Here is a 15,070-nt window from a genome sequence, read left to right on the forward strand (position 1 = left end):
TGAGGCAAACGTGCAATAATCACGCCATAAAAGGATAAATCATGCCAAACTATCCTAGATCATCCTAGAGTGAATTGACAGAAGAAAAGGTACTGCCTTTTCTTGGTGAGGTCTTGAGTATCTCAAATTCTGGTCTCATTCTTTCATGTGAAGGCAATGGCGAAGAAAAACCTAACTCACCCTGGGGTTAGGGTTTATGGTTATTATTAAGCAGCCAGAAGCCCCTGCCGTGACCCATGTGACGGCTACTACCCAGTATGTAGAGCAGTAGTGTATTACCTTATTAGCGTGTGTGTTCTGCGTGTGTAAGCGCAGCGTGTGCGGCTCGGGGGGCGAGCTGCGCGCCAGGCAGAGGCACGCTAGCGCCGCCACGGCCGCGCTTAACATCGCCCCGTCTGCAACGATAACATACTCTTTGTATTTTACTTATAATGGCAAGCACGCGCTGTTCGGTTACCCATTTCATTTTGGTTGAACAGCAGCCGCATCACGCGAGTAAAAACTGTTTTTCGTACATATTTGTGATTGCGTTCAGCCGAACGTGTATCCACATAGTGCGTTGGTAACCTAAGACTTTTTAGCGGTAACTTGGATCTGGTAGAGCTGCCAACAGTTCGTTCGTTTAGGTTCCCTATACAGTCCTGAAACACTTCTTGGTCTCTTGAAACTCAACAGAAAACAAAACAAATTCTTATGGTCGCATAATGTACACGGTCAAGACAAGTGCTTAATAGATAAACTGATACATAAAACACACTAAAAGATAAAATGGTATACAAATGATAATAAACTCAGTAGCCCCACTAGATATTCCTGTCGTGGCATCCGATAACCAGAATGATCTATGTTTTCTCACTGGATTCGCACTTTGAACCCTTAGCACAGGAAACAGCACTCACTACTTACTAAGCTAAACTAAGCGCTTTTATACGGGCTTCTATATGCAGCACGATAAGGGAGATTACAGGATGCAAAAATCATAAACAATTCATGGGATTTCTTTATGGCAGGGTAAGCAAACATAGCACCTTTTGCAAAGTCGGAGGATCCTGAATGATCATCATATCATCAGTTTCGTAGAAACTTACCGTATGTTTTCGTTTTTTGTTGTTCGCAGTATAATTGTAAACAAAATAATAAATAAGACGAGGCAATTCTTAAGTGATTGGTTTGTAGGCAGGCCTATGGGCAAGGCATTCTCATAAATATCCACCACGTTTGTCAACTACTGTGAAAGTCCAATTCCACTCGATAGCGTTTTATGTGATAGTTTATTTACCTTTAGTGCCAAGCCTATTGGGATTTTATTGTTGGATTACGTAAGAGAGTAATAAGAATGCAAATCGGAAAGTGGAGTAGGTACTTATGCGTAAACAACTTCATATAAGAAGTGATTCAAAATGTATTGTTATGTAATAATGGTGTCGATTCGGCCAACCAGCAACTTAATTTGACAGGACACTAGCTGCATTTCTTTCTTACGCTTATTGTAAGTGAAGGACGGCTGCGATTTAAGAGCTGTCAAACTAAAATTAGGTTAAGTTTGCGTCCACCCGAATATAATAAAATGCTCTGATCATTTTCACCTCTGTTGAGCGATTGCTTGAAGTCCCGTTTTATTATTATTTTACATATGTATTTGCATTGTGTACTCGTGTTCTCACATGTATGTATTCACAAGTTTCCCAACAAAAGAGCTTTAATCTGTCTAATGTTTTATGTCTAGGTGTGACATGAGCTCAGTTTATGGTCTATGCGTTTTATACTAAGAACGATTCGAATAAAGATAAAAGGAAGCCTAGATCTCATTCTGGATGCTACGAAGTCATTATATTTTAGATGTATGGACTTTACAAGTATACCAGAGTCGTTTTTACACGACTATACGCGATTAACGCGACGCAAAGGAGGGTTATGTTTGTATTTGTTTGTTTTGTAGTATTCTGCTAAGCAAACTTGTCTGGGTGTTCTGAGGTCATTGATATCAACCAAGAGGTCCCCGACTGTACATTGAGGTACCTGACAATACCTGTACATTGTCTCCTTCAGCTATGGGGAAATCGATTGACGCTTTTATCTTTTTATAGCGCATATTAATAAGTTTAATAACTACTTGCGTATGAGTCGACGCAGGTTAATAAGCAATAAATTTACTTTACAGTAAGGTTTATTTAGCTTACTACATTGTTGTATTATGAAGGCAACAATTTACTTCTAAGCGACACTTTAGTTTTCCCCCTTGTGTGTCGAAGGAGTAGTACTATTTTTTTATTACAAAGTTTTATCGAAAGATCAATGAATGTTAAAAATCAATACAGAAATGCTGTTAACATTTTGTATCAGGATAGTACCGGGTGTCGGCGTTTCGATGATGCATTGTTTAGTTCTGCGATCGTCGACAGGTGTGCCATGCCGCGTCCTGTTTATGTGCAACTATTTATTTGCATTCCGGGTCGTGCACCCCGGCTCCTCATGCCGCGTTATCATTGTTCCACGCCCACGCGCCCACGCTGCAGAGGTCAGCCTCTCATCGAATCTGTAAGCTACACCGTGTGGTTATGCAATCCTGCCAACCTATTATAATGTCAGTCTTACACTGATTACATCGTCTCGGATGTGTGAGCTGGCTTCATTCGGAGTGGAGGTGTGATTATAGTATAACAGTAGCTGTCTATTAGTGTGATGGGTTGGTTTATTAGTCGGTGATTATGCGTAGTAAATTATCGGTTGATGGTGCGGCGGAGTGTTTGCGTCGGCGCACGTAGTCGCGCTCATTTCGGCGCGCACGCTGCCGCCGCCGCCTCATTCGTCATGCCCCGACCCGCGATGTGTATCACTGTTAATTGACGTTCGATCCGTCCCCGGCCGCGCTCGCGCACACGCACAGATTTACAACCAGCGGACGTTTCCGATGACACCCATCACGCATGATCAACGAGTGTCGATACAGCAATTCCGTTTAATGAGACTTTATGAAAGGGCGTCCCGCATGTCCCGAAATCGATAAGAACGCACTCAGTCTTTACTTAAGCCTCGTTATATCTGTCAGGCCGGCTCATAAAGAAATATTGTTAAGTGAAGTTCAATTGATGGAACCCCCCCTCATTACGTTTTTGTTCCTGCTACATACCTGGCGGCAATCGAAATTCGGAAAGGGAAAAGGAATGCACTTATTAAAGAGTTCATCGACCCGAGTTCGAAGTTGCAACGCGAGTAATGAAACATTTGGGTTGGTAGATTGAGATTGGAATAAGATTATGAAGCTTTCAGCTGTGGTAATTAATGTATGTTTGATTTCAATCGTGCTTGTTAGCGGGAGTAGCGGGCGCGCGTGCGCCGCGGCGGCGCGGCGTCGGTGTCCGCGATTTACTGCTGCTTGTCAAAGTTCAGTGGAGCTGGAGTGCAGCCAACGCGGTTACACCGGCCACTTCCAGGTGGAGCACTCCCACTGCTCTTATTGAATCACACCCATGTTACTTAATTAATGTCAACCTCTGAAGCGCGTCGCTTTACGTGTATTTATCGTCTGTCTAATTCGGTTTTGACATTTCTCTCCAGCCGCGTAACAACGTAAGTGAATGGAACATTTAAATCATAGTAAGAGAGATGTTTGTTTTCACAGTCATTGGCCTCCTCGTCCTTCCCTTGCATTGTGTAGACAGCTTCCTGGTGAGATCACGTTTTATTTCTAAGCTTCTCGACGTAACAATGTCTGCGTCTTTGTCTACGTGTCGGAGTCTATGCCGGGTTTTGAAGCAATTTATTTCGGCCGCCCGGGACAACGTGGAAATTAATCTGATTTTTTCCTGCCGAGTCATGCGGCTTCCGTTGTTAAATTAAAATCCGGGGAAGGAAGATGTCCTATACTTTTTTTTCCAATGCCACAAAACGAAAAAGACCACCGAGATTGCTGGCTGACTCACAGCTTTAATTGAAAAAGAAAAAAATGCTTCATTATTGCGGCGTATTACAGTTTTAGGATTCCGTATTCCATTGTGAGAAAGAATGATTTCTAGGCTGTTTACGACTTTAACATGTTAAATTACATGTTGGATATTGTTATGAACGGAACGTGCTTGATTAAATTGTAGATTGGATGCGTAGAAACTTTTACAGAGTTGATACAGACTCATTGCAATCCCGTACACGCTTCGGCACTTTTTTATTTGCTTTAGCCACCACTCGTCAGTAATAATGAAACTTTCGAACAGCGAGTCACCGGTTTCATTTTGTCAATTCAAAAGCATGGCTGCATGATGGCTGATGGATGTATTTGCTTAAATATAATATTCCATAATTTCCAAATATTTTACTTACAAGGCGACTTTCGTTCTTTGTGCATCTGTCACCAATCACCATTAACGATAATCATCATCATCATCGGATAGGGAGATTCGTTAGAATACCCCTACGGTGACCGGTCTGTCACCGTATAAGGATCTTAAATGAAATTCCAATTTCGAATATGAACGATTTTGTTTTTTTTTGGCCTGGGAGTTTCTCTAGTAGCTCTGTGTGAAGTAGATACAGCGTAATGTACGAGTATACCTGTATTAATTGATAAAAGAAGCTTATTCGTAATAGTGGGTCGTTTATAGGTTGTTTGTGTAATACATAAGTATTGTCCTTTTGGTAAAAGAGCGGTTACACAACGTTTTTAGTCAGTAATCCGTTCTCAATGCGCATCCCGCGCTCACGGCTTAACAAATTTTGATGGTAATAAAGATAAATAGCAGATAGACTCACATCGTCGACTTAATCCTTTAAGGCTAGCATTAACATAATAATGATGTCCTACATGCTTACCAATAGGCTTAACTAATGTAAATGCTCGATTCAAATGTTCCTATTTGATATTTAATGTTTCCTGTATTTTGCATCACTTCTGCATACTTTTAAACTAGAATATATTTAAGTAGGAGTTGACCACAGAAAGTGCATAAACTATTTATTTAACGATGGCGCCCTCAATTTTTATTATTACTAAGAGACTAATACTAATTCAGGGAAAATCCAAGCAATCCCTAACTTAGAACAACTTATTTACGTTTAAACAAATGTTTGTTTAACGCCGAATATAATCTGGGACTTTTTGCACTGCAGACAAGCGCACTATCATCCTCGCTAATCAAATCTTTTGAAGGCCTATTATTATTGTGTGATTCTCTTTTTTATATTGCTTTTGTGTGCAGCTATTCCTCCGCATTTAGATAAAAAAGAATTACTATTTTTCGTCCAAAAAGCTTCAAAGCTTTCGCTTAAGCCGATTTATGTTTCTTCCGTATTAAATCTATACGGTTTACGGACTAATGTCAAATTGGAGCCCTTAATGAAACAACTAAAGGAGGTCATAGACGATATGTGAGCTCGGAGGGAAATGGCCACAATCGATTGAAGTGGCACGAGACTGTCAATAAATTACAGTTTCTATGTCAACGGATTAAGATTAATCTCCACTAATGTGGTCGGGATGGAATCGGTCGTTTGAATTTCCGTGAGATTTATAACAAGGTCACAATATGCATCCGTTTTGCTTACTTCCACATTGATTCTAGAAGCTCATAGTAGGTGAGATCATGCATGCACTGACAAAGACTTAGAATGTTAAATGCTGCTTATCATTCTGGTTATGTCGAGTCGACTAAGGGATCACGTTGCTTCTAACTTGATGGACGTTTTATAGACGACGGTTTGGAAGCTTGGCACGGTCGTTAGTGTCAACTTGTCACTATACCTACTTTACCATATTTGTTTTAACTTTAAGGCACGGACACCAAATGAAGCTGCAAGATGTTTATTAACTTACTACCCTAATAAGAATTACGGGTGTGAGATTATGTATGAATGTCCAGCATGTAAATGTAAACAAAAGCTGTAAGTACACGACTGTGGTATTTATTCAAAGTCATACATACAAATTGTCAAAGGAATTTCGTAATTCGTGTCTCCATTTGCGCCAACATCGTAATCGCTTTGTTGGGCGCGGGCGCATGTAGTGGCAAAGTTTACCTGTCTGCCACCGCACGCAGGAATGTCGCCCGGCGACCGATTATAAATTTGCTTTTAACTTGCAATTTCATGAGTCACCAACAAATATTTTCACTCAACATAGCCTCGGGCGGAATCAAATTTCACAAAGATTACAAGGTAATGATAACCAGTTTGAAGATGAAATTGATTTTAGTTTTGAATTAAAATGTTCGCCTAATTAATTCTCGTGAGGGTATAGTTAGACGAGGCCTTCGGGCATGATGTGTCAGTCTGGCAACCCACGTCAGAGAGACGAGGCGCCTGACGTGCGCCACCATCACACCCACCATACTGCTCGTTAATCCGACCGATGACGGCTAGTCAGCTATTTCCTTTAAAAAAACGAGCTTGCTTTTATTATTTTTAGCCAAAACTCTTTCGCTGTTCTGTATCTCTATTTCTTTGTGATATGGAATGTTGGTTTTCAGATCATAGGCGGATCTCCTTTAATAGGTTGGTCTCTACCTAGGCAACTGTCGGGAGATGTTGTTTTTATCATAATAATTGATGCAATAAAAACATATCAGGAAAGGTTTCGTTTTCACATCACGTTTCCTCCAAATACAGCAAAAGATGCCGTACTGCTATTGGTTGGATTTGAGTAAGTCACAGGAGATCTTGCAGCAAACGTGACAGCTTTAAGTATTGTGGCCAATGATGATGATGCAATATTATATATGATCCGACAGGCCCTTTTTTGATGAATATCCAGCGTCTCTTGTCAGATTAGGTTTTATTATCATATTATTAGAAGCCTAATTTGGGCCAAAATCACTAGTAAGCTTCGTTCCATAAACTGCTCTGCAGTACAGATAGGAATGTTCCTAAATCGTGTTATCAGCTTGTCTTAGGTCGTGTCACCGCGTGTCCTCGTTTTGGAAACTGACAGTTGATTCACCTCCGTATTCCATAATTCCATGTTACTTTAGCGTTATCGTATTTTAAATATTTGCCGCGAGTAAAGTTTGAATAGTGCAAATTTTTGGAAGTTGTTGTGCAAGGAGTTTAAAGAAGAAAGTTGTTTGTTTCTGTTGTGCCAGAAGAAGATAGCATGATGCCATTCTATTCCTGTGAATGTTGCAAGAGGCGACGAAAAGAATAGTTTGAATTCTTATCAGTAGAACTAGCAGGTTTTTTATCCTAATCTTCAATGTAGGATGGCGTTAAGATTGTGACAGAAACGGACATTAAAACTCATCTTAACAAATTAGAAACTTTTGCATTACACCCTTCGCTCCACCTAATAGACCCAAGTCGAAAAGCGAAATGATACATAATATTATGTAGAAAGAAAAATGTTTGCAAGAAAGTTGGAAAGTTTGGTTATTGTGTGTACACGAAGGGTCGTTATAGTATTGTGTGCCGTCGCGCAGGTGTTCGTTTCGCGAGTGCGCGAGCGCAGACCGCGCGGCGGGCGCGAACCGGACGCCAATTATTCGGAGGCACACCCGTTTGGCTTGACCTATTGGATTTTCGTCGCCGGCCGGAATTATATAACTACTATTATTATTATTATTTGTAAATTATATTTTTTGCGGTAACATACATCATAAGCGATATTTTAATTAATAACAAAATAAATTTCTTTCAAATCTTATTTGAGCGTAAAAAAAGAAAGAGACTTATTAATCAAGTTAACTAAACGATTAAAAATATAACTTCAGTTAATCGATCCGTAGTTTGCAGTCCATCATCCAGCTATGCAAAATATAAAATCTTGATTAAAAAGCTGCTGATTATGCTAACGAGTCGATTACTACTGTGGCGAGCGTGACACCATAGTCCAGGGGTGCCAATCGTTTTCAACCGGCGGCGCAGTTACAAGTTTAGTATTTTGTAACGGCGCCCTGCCCTAACTAAGTGTTAGGTTAGGTTTTTTCGAGGGAGATAGGAAAACGTCCGCAAAGATGGTAGGCACCTACCGTCGTTGTAAATTAAAAATCACGGTCGAAAAAGAGTGACACGACGCTATATTATGTACCGATGCGAGCGCTCAAATAGGTACCCGCGAATATTTGTGGTTTCCGATAATGATAGAACTCACGGCGCCCCTCTTTACTTTCTACGGCGCACCAGGGCGTCGCGGCGCACACTTTGGGAAGCCCTGCCTTAGTCAAAATTATTTTCCACGGTTCCACCACAGCGGGATCATTAAGATGCTTCAAGTTGATTGAAGTTTGCCGAATCACTGGTGTATAATTAATCAAAAATATTCGCTTAAAGAAAATAAAGTACGTGTGGTTCTTCTTCTTTCGTGTCGATGACAAGTCGATCGAATATATAATTGGCAGCTCAAAATACTGCCACGGCAATAGCACGGGCGGGAGAGCTCATCAAATCCTCCCGCGTGCAGGTTTTAGGGCACAGTGGACATGCGTGTAGGGGCATGGTCTGCGGAACTACTCCTCACTGATACCGAAGGTCCGCCTCATCCTTGAAATCCCACCTGGACCGGTTTTCTTTGCTCTGATCGACTTGTGTACGGAGTCTGGTTGGAGATTTGGTTTCATCATCATCAATTTAAGAGCCACGCTCTTGTCGGTGTAGCATTTTCCATTCCAGTCTATCAAAGGCCAATTCCAAATACTTACCAAATATATAAGAACAAAAACCTTGTTTTTATGCGTAATACAACGATGAACAGACAACAAAAAAAATATATGAGCGATTTAGGCTATTTTTAAACACATGTCTAAACTCTACATATACTGGTTTATTCGTTCAGTGTATTAAGTATGTGGATGATGATAGGTAACCATCATGATCATTTTCAGCATTATTTCAGATCATCTAACTTAAGTCGCGCAAACAGATGGAAACTAACCTGTTTATTAATTTGTAACTTATGAATCTATTCGTGTTTTCTACTGACCTATCATATCACTGCTAGTATCCCGCCTAATGAGCCCAAAGTCATATCAATCCAGTAATTAATTATTGCTATGATTAATTACTCAGTAGACTAGAGGATGTATGCACAGAATCTGCAAAATCACAAATAATGTTATCTGCTTACGATGTTGACATTTAGGGTTCTTGAGCGTATGAAATTGGGTCGAATGACTCATCAGTAATTAGCAATACATCCTTGTTTGACTACTGAGTTACATTTTCAATTCGCTTTCAAGGACCCGTGCATTGTCTTTATAAAGCCGCCGGCTTTTGTATTAAAATAAAATGACAAAGACAGTTAGCTACCGTATGTTTGTTTTATGACTGTCTGTCGTGTATTACTCATTTTACACTTACAAGTTTCTGAAATTGCTATTACACATCTAAAAGCCGCCTCCTGAGAGAAACTCACGCCCATAAATGAAGGATAATAGTGTGAAAACTGTACACGTAAAAAACTATAAAGAAATCCAAGGATTAACATCATTTGACTTACCTATTTGGAAGGCTCGACCATGAATATCAACAAATAACGAAATTCCATTGAGAAATTATATTTTGACAACTATCCCCCAAAAAGGCTAATTGCTTTAACATCAAATTCAATAGTATAATTTACATATTTTTTCCGATAAAGGTATTCTTGCGTGACCGCTACCGTTTAGCTGTTCCACGTTGAATGATCGTCGAAATATGTTTCAGTACAGACGACGACGTAACACAAACCTCAAAGGAAAGAGGTCTCATCCAAAAAGTACATATAATGGACCCCAAAACCATCAATAAATTGCGTGAGCCCGTAGGCTGCATCCAAATGATTACTTAATACTTGGCCAGTTTAAGTAATAACGTTGTTAAAAAAACTATTAAAGTAATATTTAATAACGATTCACACGCAATCTCAATAACATAGGCCTTATTACAAGAAATCCCTTTGAACAGCTGTGAATGAACAATTTATAAATAAATGTAGGTGTCTGTTGAACAAACCTACATGGGAGATGATGAATTGGTATTTTATATGGTAATAATTTTATTAATTTTAATGTTGTAAAGCATAAGATAGGAGTGTTGACATAACTCAAACATAAGACAGAGCGCGTGGGTTATCTCTTTATCAAATAGTTGAAATGCTTAGTATCCCGGCGGTCGCTTGCACCTCGGATTGTGCAACTCTGGGACTGCATATCTGAGCCGCTCTAATCCGGGGCCGACTGATCTGTAGCACGGAGACAGGCCAACCTGCCGGGCCACTCCCTCATCAGATTGTAATCAAAAGAATCTGTCCCAAGACAATGAGGTTGCCTATTGCTTAACACAGAGCCGTGCAGTAAGTCTATTGACTTTTGTATCAACTTTATTAAGTTAAGCTAGTGTGTTAACGACCTCCGTGGTCCAGTGGTTGAGCGTTGGGCTCACGATTCGGAGGTCCTGGGTTCACAAAAAATACTTTGTGGTCCCTAGTTTGGTTAGGACATTACAGACTGATCACCTGATTGTCCAAAAGTAAGATGATCCGTCCTTCGGAAGCCAATTTGTCAGGGGCCTTTGGCGGCTCAATAGTAACCCTGACACCAGGGTTGATGAGGTTGGTACTCCACCTCACAACCCACACGATAAAAGAAGAAGAGTGTTTTCGTACTAGTCAGATCGGTAATAATACCTTTATGCTTCGTTAATAGTTCTATAAACAGCTTTTATGTGTATTACGTTACCTCGGATTCGTTTGAGAAAATATTTCTCGTAATAGGTGTGATATCATTGCTTGCTTTGTTATTGAGCGACAGATGTTTAGAAAGGAGTTGAATCATAGTGTACAGTGGCGCGTGTCAACCATGTTAAGAGGGTCAATACTCAGGTTCAATGTCTCCGTTGTTAATGCTTTCGAGTCGGCAGAACACTCCTAAAACAATACGGAACAGATAATGTGTTCCAAAATATTTAAGTGGTTTAAAGGGTGCCAGGAATTCGGGATATGCCAGGTCAGCTAGTCTAATCCCATTATGAGGGATTTCAGTTTCTTTGTCTAAAAGCTTCTTGGACAAATATTTGTGTTTGGAACTAACTTATTTATGCAACATATTTTTTCTTATTTTGATTTTTGATCTAATAACATCGATAACGATGCTCACCTTCGGTGTCGGGGACACCATTTAGTGTCTGACGAGCTTTAGCGAACCGGTTCTGCTGCGACATTATCTTAATTACGATATTAGCATGATGATTCGCTTTGAATACACATTAGGCGGAGTTAGCCTTCCGACGGCGACATTTTGCGCTCCACATGCAAATATATGGGGAGCGCCTAGAGGCCTCCGCGCGAGACTTTTATTGATGGGGATCGTCGGGTATGCCATGACTGCCTCGTCTGACCACTTATCATTATCTGCAGATATATATCTTGTCAGTCTCGCAAACAACAGGCAATACGCCCGTGTACTACAATGTCATGTACATCATCCTATCGTAAACATTTTTGCTCTACATTTGAAAGAAAGCTTAAAAAAAAATTTCACGTCACTATTTGTTACTAGCCTAAAAAGATAGGAGAAGTCTTTAATATTTATACTTAAGTAAGTTATACAGTTAGAAACTTCTCATTAGGGGCGAATTACTTTCGATCCGGTTAATCCGTGTTGATCCGTGAATTAATGATCGTTCCGTTGTCTCACTTTGTCAATATTAGACACTTTAGCGGCTGATGAGACGTGTGTGTATATTTGATGCAATTACTTCGGCTACGGCGTTTGGAGTTAGCATATTTACTTTTTGGCAATATGACTTCTAAAACAACAATTCGGCTATCGATTATCTAAATTGTTTCAAGCATATAATGTTACGAAATGTAAATGCTAGTACTTTCTCTCTCGCAACTGATGCGGATAACTATGGAGGTTAAGAAAACAAAGTTTCATCTTCGTACAGAACGGGATGAAATGTTCATCATAAAACAAAATAATGTATATCTAAGCCAAGTATTTGAGCGTTAAAACGAACAAATAGGTAATATTTGCGGCTATAATTTTGTTATCGATTTTGTTTTGTGTTGCAAAAGGGCAAATGGTCATTCATTGGACTCTGTATTGATGGTTGATTTCATTAGAAGTTATAGGTGTCGTTATTAAGGGGTATTATGTATCGTCACACGTGCCTAAGAGGCGGCGGGATTGTTTATCGAGGACAAATAAGAGACACTTGTACCGGGAGCACAGACTTGTCGCGTTGTTGACATGACGCGCATACTGCATACCTTCAATTTATAAAACATCTTTCGAACGCTTACACTAAACAGCTACCGTATTTAAAAGGCCCTTAGGATAGGTTAGGTGCTCAGGTTGTGTAATGCTCTTTTAATTTAATCGATTATCAATATTAGCCCTTCTATTACCAGGCCATTAATCAAAATTGAGATAAGTTGTTACATAAGTTTATTTCAGAACTAACCAATGTGTTTGAATAGTGTCCCATAATCGTTTTGCATAGATGTTTATTGTTTATCCTTGTACAAACATACTTGAAGTAAAAGGTGTAATCCGTCGGCTAGCCCACAAAAGCACGTTGCAGGATTACCGCGGCTTACAATTACACGTTGTCGACTTTCGCACATTCGCAACACCAATAATTTCACACTGCACTATTGACAGCTGTAATGTGCAACGTTTTGCGTAATTTCCAGTTAAAACAAATCTATCTGCCATTCGTCTTGACTGGAGAAAATATAGAAATCATATGTGTATTAGAAGCGTAAAAGGAAATGACAATATTTATCAGGGAGGTCTTCAAGTGGTCCACAGAATATCAGCGTCGTGGGTCACGCCACAACTTGTACTGACTGAGGCTTTTATTTCAGGACGTCCACCACCGCCTTATGATAATTTCGACGAACATCTTTTTGTTTTATTGAAAATTTTATATGATGTTATTCTCTTGTTCTTGAGTGTGGCGTTCTTTTTTAATAAACAGTTTTTTATTATAATATTCTAAAGTTCAATTTCAACAAAAAGGTTTTGGGTACACCCAGTCGCTAATTAGCTTAGCACAATTTGTTTGTTCTGTGCGCAGTATACGAGCGAAAGTCCATTGAAGTGGCTGGTCTCGACGCGGACATGTTCCGCGTATGAACAATATTTATGGCCTTTAATTATAATCTTGGGCTGGATATTGAATTCGCTTTACAAACTGAACATGGGTTCACGTCTCGAGGAGGAAGTAGAGGTTATTTGCACGCGTTCAAACTTATGGTGTGTAATTGATTATGAACATGGGTCGCGGTTTGCGGTCATACCAACTAGCTAACTAAACACTACCTCCGGATTATGCAGTAGTTTGGAAACGTTAACCGATGCGGTTGCGCCGCCGCCGCCGCCGTGCGCGTCGCCCGCGCGATCATCCGAACCTTACCTAACCGTCGCTCAAGGCGAGCCCTTGATATCTTATTCACCTACTTATTTATCATACGAGTTATTAAAAACAACAACGTAATCAACGCGCTATTATTACATAGTACCTAATAAACACGATGGCGCCTGCAGGTTTAATTGGAAAAAATGTGTTTATGGTTTTCCTTCAAGCGTTTCCTTGACCGGTATGAAATCATCGTCTATGCTAATGAGTGTTTGCTCTCATATTGCCCTTCGCTCGATCTCTTCCCACGTCGTTATGCAATGATAGGGCCGGCTTCAAGTAGCTTTCAGGATGGCTGGGTGCTTGCTATAATTGGCGTTACTCTACGTACGTCCAATGATTATGATATCTAGCGCTGGGCAGCGCTTTGCCTGTTAACTAATGTCAGTCCACTAATGCCTTGATTTATGCCTCCTTCGTTTACAGTCGTTCCGCTGAGAACTCTGTAATCTGTTAAGGACTCTATCCTTAAATGGTGATGTCGCATTAACAAGCTAATGCTTAATGATGTAATGTTGAGGGGTTAATCGCATTTGAACGTTGATGTTTATTCAAGTCCGTTCTCGTACATTCAACTGTAATAAGCTTGTAAGTCTCGTAAAGGATCGGATATATCTAACATTTAAATTCTAGACGTGCCCGCAACCGACAGGTCAATCGAATTACTCAGCTTGTTTCTTAGGTAATATCATATATATTTAATGATGACTATCAAATAGCTTTGATCGATTCGCGCAGATGCACGTTTGTGTTATTTTACGATTCTTGTATAAATATCAATAATACCATATTGAGATGCGGTTACACGATAGCTGCATTTTAGTTAATACTTTACGGCTTCAATTAAAACTTTATTGTAAGTGTATAGTGACAGGAAAGTTGTTACCAAGTGGTAACGTGATAGGTATTGAGAGATGTTCGCGAATCGCCGACGTAGCGGTCGTAGAACCAGTCCGGCAGTGATGTATGGGATCCAATATAAATGTTATCGGCCATTCCAAACGATGACAAACTTTACGCCGTCTAGCCAATCTTGAGATTCGCATACGACGACTTCTTACTCTTGTTTCGAAGTTTTTTCATTTTATTTCTGACGGTCTCATATTTTTAGGTAGAGAGTGGTATTTTTATATATATAATATGTAAACAATTTTAATATCATTAATAGGTAATAACCTAATCGTGTTTTTTATGTTTACATAAATTATGCAAAATTTAATTTTGTATAAACAAGTGAATTAAAGTTGGTTCAAATTATTTAATTTGCATCCGATACTGGGTAATGGCCCCGATTCCTGCAGACACCTCCTAATTTTATTTTAAGTTATACCTGTCATTTTCTTATCCGCCGCAAAGGAAAGGGACGAGTAATCGACAAGCATAAAATTAAAATAAAATTAGATGGTGTGTACACGAATTAGCACCATTATGTAGGTTTACTGAATTTTGGGTCAGTTTAGACATCATCATTTTGTTAATTCCACTTTTAATGGAGCATGAACGTGTTTTATTGTTTTGTCCGTGAATCAAGGCGACGTGAATATGGGTCTTCGTCCTTAGTTACTAGACCTGGTCCATTTGACGATGTTTGGCTGTCGTCCCCTTTTCGATCACGAGCGAGCTGATGAGTTTATTGCGCCCTCATGAATTTTATTAGTCTGCGAGGCTAAACTAAAACCAATTACTCGCGGTCTAGATTTGCATCACCTCTCGTAACGTCTGCGCAAATTCGAGAACACTGTTT

The 15,070-nt window shown here is 39.8% G+C and overlaps 2 protein-coding genes across 5 annotated transcripts in view; one reads left to right on the forward strand and one right to left on the reverse strand.

The window, feature by feature from the left end:
* Positions 1-15,070, forward strand: part of LOC126366877 (Golgi-associated PDZ and coiled-coil motif-containing protein-like) — a 62,476-nt gene that overhangs the window by 10,206 nt on the left and 37,200 nt on the right. The window lies entirely within an intron of this gene.
* The window catches only part of LOC126366878 (uncharacterized), a 43,307-nt gene that overhangs the window by 8,481 nt on the left and 19,756 nt on the right, over positions 1-15,070 (reverse strand). For all 3 annotated transcript variants that reach the window (XM_050010213.1, XM_050010212.1, XM_050010211.1), the window contains exon 2: positions 280-395. In XM_050010213.1, coding sequence (XP_049866170.1) covers positions 280-387 — 108 coding nt within the window. In that variant the 5' untranslated portion in view covers positions 388-395. The remainder of the gene's footprint in view (positions 1-279; positions 396-15,070) is intronic.

This window comes from Pectinophora gossypiella, chromosome 5 (assembly GCF_024362695.1).
Source record: "Pectinophora gossypiella chromosome 5, ilPecGoss1.1, whole genome shotgun sequence".
In the NCBI taxonomy this organism is placed as follows: Eukaryota; Metazoa; Arthropoda; class Insecta; order Lepidoptera; family Gelechiidae; genus Pectinophora; species Pectinophora gossypiella.